The sequence below is a fragment of the Electrophorus electricus genome, chromosome 4, assembly GCF_013358815.1.
Source record: "Electrophorus electricus isolate fEleEle1 chromosome 4, fEleEle1.pri, whole genome shotgun sequence".
Taxonomy (NCBI): Eukaryota; Metazoa; Chordata; class Actinopteri; order Gymnotiformes; family Gymnotidae; genus Electrophorus; species Electrophorus electricus.
In genome coordinates, this window is record NC_049538.1 from 19,362,963 (window position 1) to 19,374,217 (window position 11,255).

The following is an 11,255-nucleotide window of genomic DNA, read 5'->3' on the forward strand; positions in this document are numbered from 1 at the left end:
ATGGAGTGTGAGGAGTCGTTTGCACTGAGCCAAATAAATTTAGTTGTATATTATAATAGTAGTTAAATGGTGTTCGGTATGGATAAATAGCTTATTGCATCATTTAGAGCCTTACTAGTGGTGACTTTCACATGGGGAAAATGCAAGCATATAGTCCTTCATAAATCTTTTCAGTTCACATACTGGTAAGTGCAATGCAAATGTTTCCAAAGGCATTCTCAAAGTCATAGACCTACTGTTTGTATTCACATGAACATTTCTCCACCGTCATGAATGGTAACTTGTGTTCATTCTATCTGTGATCAAAGGGTCTCTGGTACCTCCAGAGGAAGCACCATGATTAAGGGAAGAGGTTTAATCACAGGCTATAGGCCTGGACTGATTATTCACCACTCCTTATTCCATCTTTGAGGTTAAATTAACAGTGGATCAGTTGAGCTGCGTAACGTGGATGAAAGGCCTCCATTGAAAAACAGCACATGAAAGCACTGACTTGTACAGAGCCCTATCAAAGCACAGGTTGTGTTGTGTTGTTGACCAATACCATGGGGTCTGTGTGTGAGATTGAGATTGCCTATTGCACTAGTTTTCTGTAACCTTTGTTTGCACCTTTTATTGAAAGCATACATTTTATGCAATGAATTTATTTTGAATGAGGGAGAAAAATAGGGGGGGGGGGGGTCACTTCAGTCTTTATTTGCATAAAGCTTTGTTCTCTTTTTTTACTACAATAAATAACTTTTCCAAATGAGGTTGGATTATCCTTTATTTTTCAGATTTTGCACTAGGGAACAAAGTGACAGGCAGATCATTCTGAGGGAACATGATTTTGCTGAAAAGCCTAAATGTATCCCTGTAACTGTTGCAAAAAGTTGGAAAAAAAACCAAAACACACCAAACAAACCACCACATACCTTGTTGAACTGGGGGGGGGGGTGGTTTAGAATGGCAGAAACTGGGACGTGAGACTCAGATTTGCTGGAGCATCACAAGCTCAGGCCCATATCGTCACGCTTGGATAAAGAGTGCCCATTACTAAAGTGGTTTCTGTAAGCCGTGAGGAACGACCCGCTGCTGGGAACGCCCAGTGTCCACCCACATACCGTCATGCTCATTCAAACATGCGGGGGCCGTATTGCACATACGCTTGTTAATTATCACTTGAAACAAAATCTTGAATTGTTGGATGCCACAGATCTACTTCGCCCATTCAGAAAAGGGCAACGTCCCTGTCCCCTGTCAATCAAACTCGGCCCGTGTCAACACCGAGTGAAATGCTTCATTATGTCATTTGAAACTTAAATATTACAGGCTTCGATTCCCTCTGTGAGGTGGATGCACTACTCTTTACGCCAGTCCATATAGAGAATGATTTTAAATACAAAAAAAGAAAGCCATGACAACATGGTAGAGCTAAGCGTAAGGTTGGTTATGCATTTTAGAACGAACTTTTTTTTTTTCCCCTTTTTTTTCTTTTTTTTTTTTTTTTTTTTAAATCAACCATTTGAAATCTTAGACCAGTAAATGGCATAGAAAACAGGACTGTTAGTTTCAACAGAAAGCACCATGGTTCTGAAAAACAAATTCTACACCTTTCAGTGCTTTTGTCTTTTATCTGAAAATAAAACACATTTTGGGAGGGGAGGAAAAAAAAAATGAAAATGAAAATACTGTCATCCAGGGTGGTCAGTGAAAATCTACAAAGATCTGGGGGACAGACTGAAGAGAAGACAGGCAGATCTCTTGCCCTTTCTTTGGCTCTCTCCATTTTCTCTTTCCTTCATGTAAAGACATGAGAGGAAAAACAAGCCCCCATACAGTAAGCAGTGTGTCAAGTCCTGTGTGATGTCATTTCCTTTCCGAATCATGCAGTCTTTTCAGTAGGAACCGTAGCGATCCTATAGTGGGGGGGAGGAAAAAAAATTAAATGAGCAAGCTCAACATGTCTGCCAAAAGAAGAGCGGAACAGGAGCTTTTCACACGGGGGATGAAATAAACCAGCTGCTTTAATTAGCAAGAAGTGAATGTCTGCATACATATGAAACCTTTACCGCAGCCAGAAAAGCATTTTGTTAGGATTTCCTAACTTCTGTTCTGTTGGAGTATCCACAATTCGCTCACAATGGGTTTGATACGTAGTGGACAGTACTGTGCACTGTTAGCTCAGTAATTCCACAGACTGTCTGTGTGAGATGACGCTAGGTCACAGCGTTAGTTTTTGGTGGTGGGGCAATGTGTGGACCACTTACCTGAATGGTGTTCATAACTCCGTTAGCCAATACGGCCATCTTCCCAGCCACTGTTTTCACACCCTGCTTAAACTGGGCAATGTCCGGCCCAGAGGGAAGCACGCTCTCGAACCCTGATGCTCCTACAGCATGCACACAGATCCACATTTAATCAACTGGCCTTCAATTATACACAAATTTTTCATACATCAGTAAGAAGTATAAAGGTGTAAACATGTTCACCTGAGCGACTGCTACCATCTCCAAACAGGTCAGCAGAACTAATGGAGGTATTACCAGACATACTCTCCAGACGAACTTTTGCTTCATACTGGGAGGACATACATACACACGTTCAGGAAAAGCACAAAGCAGGAGTTTATTTTTATTTAGCCTGCTTGTTTCTCACCCGTCATCAGCGGCATTAAACATAGTTAAGGCAAGTGAGCCCACTGTTCTCCGTACCTCAGCGTTGCTTTCCCGGCCAAAAAACATGTCAGAAGAGATGGCTTTAGCATTAGCGAACTTCTGCCGTGCCTCGCTAGACTCTGCGACGGGGGCAGAAATGTCCGGCTTCCGCCTGTTAGGCAACCTGACACGTCCCACAATTCAGTTGGTCATCTGTCAACCTCATATTCCAGTCCATTCCATATTCCAGTACAATTTAGTTTTACCAGGAAGACTTTCATGATGTGGGAAAGAATAGCATAATTATATAAATCAAGCAACCATGGAGAGAATGACTAACCTTTCTCCGATTGGCTGGATGCTCGAGATGGTCACTTCGGTTTCTTTAGGCTCCTCCTTCTCCAAAACCCAGGAGGAAGAGAAAGAGGCGGAGCCTGAATCCGTATCCCACCGTGAGCCAAAGCTGTCTCCGGTTGTGAAAGGGTTGTCCTTGTACCTGGCAGAACACAGTAGGCACAGATTACACACATGCACACGTCTCCAGTATATTTCACATATTCGGTCCATACACATCTATACATTAAATCCTTACAAAAGTAGAAAAATGGCTGAAAAAGCTATGCTGAATTTCCAAAATGACAGTCAAGATGACAATAACACGAACTACACACTTTAAAATCAAGCCACACCGGTCATAGCTGTTTGTAGGAGGGATCATTTGTAACCGACAATTAAAGCCTGTAGGTTGTTAAACCTTTGGGTTCATCCAAGCAGGCACAGACTTGGATGAACCCAAGAAACATCCCATCTCATGATCTGTTATGATAATGAATCTTACCAGGCTTCTAAGACAAGAGGATAAACCATAGACATGGAAATTACTCTCTCACACACACACACACACCTGCAGACACTTGCTACGGACTGGTAGAGACTTACTTTGGTGGTCCAGAGGTAAACCCCGGCTCATCAAACATGTCCAGTTTGGAGCGAGAGGAAGACTTTGACCCCACTGGGGTCTCCTGCTCAATTACTTGCATCTCTGACATCACAGAGTGAGAGACGACACTGCAGAAACGGCCAAAAAAAGACGATCATCTGCCGTGCTACTGACTGGCCACTCACTAACGTCTATATCTTGTGTCTATATCAGCATTTCCCAAACCTTGCACACCACACATTTCACTGCTCCCCCGCCACAAAGCAGCTAACTCTGAACTAATTAACAACAGGTGCTTCGAAGCAGGGGACAGACCGACGGGCCCAGTGCAGGGACACACCAGGAGTGGGTTGGAGGCAGGTGGTGGCATGACGGAGGAGGGTGGAGCGCACTCACCTCCTGGTGCCCAGGCCCATGCCCAGCCGCTCAGCCTGCTCCCGTTTCTTCCCTTGCAGGTTCTGCAGCCGCTTCTCCTCCATCTTCCTGTCAATCTCCAGCTCTTTGTAGGCCAGACGCATGGATGCCACACTGCCCGAAACGGAACCGGAAAGAAGGGCGGAGGAGTAAACAGACAAAACAAAAAACGGGCCATCTACGGTTACGATGCAGATGCCGAAACCGTACACTTCACGTAAAACACAAAATAACGACACTATTAAAGTTTCAAGCAGACAGCCCAAACGCAGAACTACGTTTGGAGAACGTCTTACTAGAGCATAGATTGTCTAGATGTCCCACCTGGACCAAGGCCATGTTAGACCTCCCGCACATATTGAAGTGTAAGGAGTGTCAGCGACTCACATGGACTCCTCAGCCTGTTTCTTGGCCTCGGCCACCTGCTCCTCCCTCATCTTCTCTGCCACGTGCGCTTGCTTCTCCACCTCACTGAAGCTCTGACTGCTCACCTTCTGGGCCCCCAAGCCCTTCTTGGCACCAAGCTGAAAACATACCAGTACATCCGTCAGGGCAAGACCCGACACCAAGCGACAAGCAATTCAAGGCAATCGCTTTTCTTAATCCCCACATGGACTTTGAAGAAAAAGAAAAACCTGCGTAACTAGGATTCAGATCAGACTTCTTTTTTTTTAAACCCATAAACAGAAAGCTGCTGTTGTAGACGAAGCAGGCAAGCTATTCTGCAATAATACTGATAACCCTTGTTTCTTTAGGGGCTTTAGGGACTGTCAAAAGTTGGATAATGCATGATGTTTGCACGACACCTGCTGGTTAATTCAGGAACTGCTGCGTCACAAGCTTAGAGACATTCAAAAGAATCTTGGGTGGACAAAGACTTCCAGAATTGCAGAATGGATAAACCTACCCCTTTTTTTGCAGTGGTTGGTTTCTTCTTCCCAATAATGCATGGTCTCACTTCTAAAAACAAGGAGAGAAATATCTTTCAGGAAGCCTGACTATCAGATGAGAGGTCTAAGCCTCTCCAACACTGAAGTTCTATTTTGGAAGACAGCACCATCTCCAGAGGCCAGACTGCAGATCATTAGTACAAGGTACCAATAAATAAATGAATGAATGAATGAATAAAGCAAAATCATGTCAGCAAAATGAGCTGCATTTTTCCTCAGGATAAAAACTCCAATTTCTCCACGCTATACCAGAACACAGACTGAGATATCCCAACTAAACTGAAATGAAACATGTCAGGTACTTTGACGATACTGCACCAAATTAATAATGAAGGCACTAATGATGCCCATATCTCAGTCTGGCCAACTGCATGTGAACCCTGTAAAATGGACTGAACTAAGTGGGGAAAGAAAAATGAGAAGTTAGGCCTGATTAACCACACAGGCACTCTGTATACAGACAGAGAAAGGAAGCACCACTAATCTCATTATTCCAGTGCATTAATCGCCACTGGTCCTCTGCGCGTCAGACCTGTTCTGAAGCACTTGGAACTAACGCCCTTAGAGAACACTGGCCTTGCTGCTCAAGTGATTTCCACAAGGGCAGTCACCAATCGTTTCACTGGTAGGACTAATGCGTGGGAAGTAGTGCACTTTTAAGCTTTTCTGCACTGTTTGGATCCAAGTGGGGGGGGGGGAAATATCCAGCTAGAGCAAAGATGACAGGCGGTTACAGTGGAGAAAAGAAGTTACTGTTGAAGGCCACAAGGTGGCCGTGACATTAGAATAAAAGTTTGTACCTTTTTCCACTTCATCAAATTTTGGCACAAAACGTCTGCAAGTTGAAAAGCGATAGCGTGTTGGTTTCTTAGTGCAGCTTCCGAGTTTTCCTCCTTGCAAAATGATTATGTAGAACATTACAAGTCACCTGATTAACTTCAAGCTTTTGGGCTCCAGCAACTAGAAAGATGCAGGGTGTTGAGTGGGTGGTGATTTAGTACTAAAGGAGGGGGTGGGCCAAAGCAGGCGTGCCACACTGCACCCAAACATGAATCAAGCAAGAGACCATGCTGCTGATAGGCAACCAGCCAATTTGAAATTACTCAAGTCACCTGAAAGAGGCTCCGGCTCACCAGACGTCAACCTCATCGAGTCGTCTAGATTAACAAAGCACAGGATTAACAGAGGGGTCTTTTTTCTGAGGTGAATTACACAAGCCTGCTATGGGCCTCAACTGTCTCCTCAGTGGACAACTGATTGCAGTTCCTATCCTGCGTGCCATATCAAAGCTCTGGCATATTCTTACTCAACCATGCTGTGCACACAGCTCCACAGGTCACTAAGCGGGTTAAGAGTTCTCATGAGACTTGTACAATGCAGCAGTCGTATGGACACAAGGACTCTTTAGGAGGTTTTTATTTCCCCTCCATATTTCCTCCTGATGAATTTGATCGAAACATTTATGGCACAAGGTGTGATTGCAGAGATGTTACTAATAGTCATCCAATACCCATAAAAGGGTTTACAGGCAGTGCCACTCCATCATCCAATATAACTAACTGATCGTATGCACACCAATAAACACACCGCCCCCCCCAAACACACACACACACACACACACACACACACACACACCCTCCCCCCCGCAAACTCACCTATAGTGGTCTTTGCATCTGAGCTTAACCCTTCAGTGCTGGGGCCATCCTCTAGCTCTGGGAGACAAAGAGCAGATATTTAAGTCACGTCTGCATTAAAGGAGAAACTCTTAGGTATAGAATATCAAGACAAGCGCAGCACGTCTACATTTTTCAAAACTCAAGATTGTTTTTGCTTGTGTGCACGTGTGGATAACTAAAAGTACACTCACGGGCAGCAATCATTTCGGGCACACCACTGTCCTGCTCGGGCTGAAGCGCACCAGTAACCGCGCCGTTCTGCTCTGACAGAGGAGGGGAGGACATGTTCCACCTGTTGGCAGGCTTCAGAACAGAAGCTGGTATGAACACAAGGGATTTTTTTTCCTTGTTCTGAAGACAAAGGCAAATGGTCTTAAGCACTGTGCCCTGATGTTTCTGCACATATGAAACTCAGAACACGAGTCTGTGAAGCCTACCTGAGTGTGCTCGTCAAAGAAATCCGTCTCTTTTTTCTCTGGTGCTGGAGTATGAGCACTTCCTGAAGTATCGATCCAAAGCTGCAGGGTAAAAATGAGACATTACCAGCAGCGCATACATAACACGTCAGAACGTTGTGACTGAGCAAAACATGCTGAGCAAATATCTGGGCTGTGTGTGAATACACAAGATGTAACAGGTTAAACTTATTAACAGTGATATAAAGTGAAGTTTGGACCACTGACACACAGGGTCAAAGGTGAGCTGAGAGCTTGTGTTGTGACTGCAAGTGAACAGCAGTGAGACTTGGGGTTCATTTAAAAATATGTGCATTTTCAAAAGGTCAGGAGAATGGATGCACACTATCGTTCCTATTTATGTTAAAAATCTGATAATGCAACATAACTAGGGTGAAATATACAAATTACATAGTACCTTCTACATGATGAAATGAACATATAATACGGAACAGAGTGATTTAACCATCTATTTGCTCTTAGAGTACTATTTACAACTGTTTGTTATCTGTGCTACTTGTTTGTCGTCAGGTGAAAAAGAATCATGTGACCTTTAGCCCGTCATTCCTGAAAACCCCTGATCAATCTTTATCGCATTTGCTTCCATCAGTATTCAAATCGTTCCACATCATCCAATTCAGATTTTAAATGCACTTTCAAATATTTAATATTATATTAGTATTATATATTGATATAATGCTATCATTAGTATTATATATTGATGTAATGCTAATATAGTATTAAACATAATATAAATTTGCACATTAAACGTGGATTAAAATTAAGACAGTGGTGCCATGGTAGTGGGTGTTGTGTAGGTAGCACATATCCACATTCCTGCTGGATCGATAATGCCCTTGCCACCCAAAAATAACCAACCAACAGCAGTTTTCTGTAGTCAAAAACTAATCTCTGATAAAGAGCTGGAAGATGCCTAACAAACAGATGACAGTTTCTTACAACTCAAAGTATTTATAATAAATGAATGACTTATCAAATGGCATATGAATAACCTTTTCACACAGGTAAGAACGCATGTACTAGATGCAGTTCCCATCAGCAGTGTAGGCCTGTACTTAGCTGCTACACCAGTCTTTCCTGCTGCTTACATTAGTGCCATATTTGGAGAGGGCGGCCTGGCCTAGCTGCCGGATCTTCTCCCGGTACATCTGCGCTGCGCGGCTGTTGTACTTCGCATTGGTGTCGTTGGTGGTGCAGCCATGCTGGCGGAAGAAGGCGGTCTTCAGCCGGAGGGCCAGAGGAACAGAGGTCAGCGTTTCGCTCACTGCCATCCTTATGATATGTAATTTTGGACATGTGGGTGTGAGAGAATCAGTCTGTATGGGGACTTACCGCATTGGCATTCCCGCCGACCTGCATACATCTCAGCTGAAACCAATTCCAGTTAGAGTCGAGCTCTGTGGATCTGAAACATGGGATATAAAGAGTTCATTTGACGAGTAACAAAACTACAACTTCCCATTTATTGAGTGTTCTGAGTGTCAAAATTTGTTGGATCGTTGGCCGAACTATACAAAAACTCTGAACGGTGAACAGAGGGATGCCCATACCAACCTGATAAAGCTTAGGTGCACACCAAGTGAACGGTGGATCCCTGAGCAGTCAATGCAAAGGAAAACTCCATAAGGAATACTAGCCCAGCTTGGATTCTTAGCAGCACAGTCAAAGCAGGCCTGATGGGAAAGTCCAGTTTAACATTTGAGTTCACTCCCAAATAATATATGCATTTTCATTCAGGCACAATTGAACGCGAGCTTCTCAAACTGAAAGCATCTGAGCTGTGTTCTGATCAAGATGAAACCTGATTCTCATCACCACGGTATGCTCACACCCATTCCACTCAAACACCCATTTCTTTTAGCGCACTCTTCCTTGTTCAGTTAAGTCTTCTATTACAGCTGTTCCTTCATGTCCAAGAGCCACAAAAGCTCAATATTAAGTAAAATGTGACACAATAGCTTAACTTCTAATGACATTAGCTAGCTATCCTTACACGGGGTAAAGCAGATAGTTTACATAATCAACTAGATAAAGGTGTACGCATATTACCAGCTTTGACGATTTGACAATCACACGTTTTCCGTGTTACAACCAATCGTCAACGTGAACAAAGCGGAAAGTCCAACCATCAAACAAAATGTGGAATAACTAGCTAGCCAGCCAAAAACACCTGTATAAAACGTGTAGCTATATGCTTTCACAACGACTTGGTTCTAGAGTAATAATTACGTTACAACATGACGTAAAGCCCACGGCTCTTGTTGCGAATTAGCTAGAGATAGCCTGGCTATAGCGTTATCTAGCTATTAGCGTTAGCTACCTGCTCGACATCTGGCTACTCATTCAGGGGTAAATAGTCTCCTTAACAACTGTCTCAGTAGCACACAACGTCAATAACATCATGGGATTTCAAATAGTCGTGGATGAGTTGTCTGGTTATGCGTATTAACAATAAGAATTTCATTTAGTTATTGTCAGCCATGAGCATCTGGCCGTATAGACAACAGAGGAAACAGCTATCCCGCTAGCTACGCTAACTACATCTTGTAGACATCAGCCGGCTAAATGAAGAGGGAAACGTAAGAATCTTAACGTTAGCAATCAAGCTGACTTGCCAAGTAAATCCAATGGTATAACATTTCTAATGTTGAATGGAAGATGAGGCGGATCACCTCAGCTGTGTTTGGGCTATCCTCTATTACCAAACTGTGTCTAATCAATTTCAATAACGTTAATTCCTTGTGTTTTATGTATACGTGGCTCACATACCTGGAATACTGGCTAGCTATTGACTTAGCAAATTCATGCTATCTATATAGCAATCTGTGACTAAACCCTAACTGCCCAGCTGATAGCAAGGCTAGCTTGCTCATTTCTAGGCCCCAGTCAACACCGGTTTAGCGAGCAACCGAGAAATGACACGTAGTCTAGTATAAGTTAAAAGATAACGAACATTGTAGAATTAAACACGACAACGGTTAAACTACGAAGTCACCTACAACTTATCAGCTATGTTACCTTATTTGTGGGGACCGACCGCAGTCTTTTAAAAATCGTAAGAATTTCAGTCTTGTTCGGTTCTGACGCCATCTTGCCACCTTACCAGTGTGAAACAGCGGCAGAGCAACACAAAAAAATTCCAAGTGGTCCGACGGAAATTTATTTTCTAAAATAAAAGCTATTATTATTGTGTTAGTTTGATAAAGCCATTATTCTACTTATTGTTCTTCTTAATATTCTGTTCACAAATTTGAAACTTTACGGCCCACAGATTTTGTCGTAAAACTACGAAATAGAAATATAGAAAGTTTGCTTGAGCTTTTGGGACATGTCGAACTTCCGGGTTTCGTGTAACAGCAAAGTCGATTTTTCCCTGGGGAATGAATGTTGGGACGTTCGTAAAGGTAAGATTCACAGTAGGCCAGTTTCACAGAACACCCACACGGAGCATCTCCTCTTCCTCATTCCCTCAACCTACATGGACGGCTAAACAACACCTCAGCTACCCCACAGCCAATTATCCCTCAACACAAATGACCACAACCCAAATTATACACCCCCAATCATTACCCCCACAGCTAAATAACCCATCTACTGCAACTATCCCACTCAGCCTCAACCACCCCACATCCAATTACTCCTAATTCAAAATGACCCCCTCAGCCCAATACCCCTCAACAACTACCACTTTCAATCAAAACCACCTCAACAGCTGTCACCTACCCCAAAGTAAATTACATCTCAACCTAAATTATCCACAGAGCCAAACAGTCCTCAGTCCCAACAGCTCAATAACCCCTCAGCCTTTAGTATCTCTTAATACAAATTAAACCTCAATCTCAAGACAAATACTTCTCAACAACTACCCCATCAGCCAAATTGTCCTCATCTATTACCCCCACAACTAAATAACACTTCTACTGCAACTCACCTCAGCCTCACCTACCCGACAGACAAATTACTCCTCATTCAAAATTACCCATCAGCCCAATATCCCCAACAACTATCACCTCCAACCATACCTATCCCAACAGCTTCAGCCTCAACAACTCCATAGCAAATACACCTCAATCAAATTGACTCCCCACAGCCAAATAACCTTCAACCCAAACTATCTCAAATACTCCTCAAACACAACTCCCTTGCAGGCAATTAGCCCTGAA

The 11,255-nt window shown here is 43.3% G+C and overlaps 1 protein-coding gene across 2 annotated transcripts; it reads right to left on the reverse strand.

Moving 5' to 3' along the window:
• Positions 1-748: 748 nt before the first annotated feature.
• Positions 749-10,216, reverse strand: arfgap2 (ADP-ribosylation factor GTPase activating protein 2). Of its 2 annotated transcripts, XM_027012740.2 has the most exons (17): positions 10,111-10,216; positions 8,647-8,765; positions 8,425-8,497; positions 8,181-8,312; positions 7,054-7,134; positions 6,808-6,919; positions 6,596-6,652; positions 6,053-6,097; positions 4,898-4,950; positions 4,378-4,514; positions 3,973-4,104; positions 3,576-3,704; positions 2,977-3,132; positions 2,694-2,820; positions 2,472-2,559; positions 2,250-2,371; positions 749-1,898 (listed from the first exon to the last, which is right to left on the reverse strand). In XM_027012740.2, the coding sequence occupies exons 1-17, from the start codon at positions 10,180-10,182 to the stop codon at positions 1,878-1,880; spliced, it is 1,656 nt and encodes a 551-aa protein (XP_026868541.2). In that variant the 5' UTR covers positions 10,183-10,216; the 3' UTR covers positions 749-1,877. The 2 variants fall into 2 exon arrangements, with proteins under 2 accessions (XP_026868541.2, XP_026868542.2); XM_027012741.2 differs by lacking the exon at positions 6,053-6,097.
• Between the last annotated feature and the right edge of the window lie 1,039 nt (positions 10,217-11,255).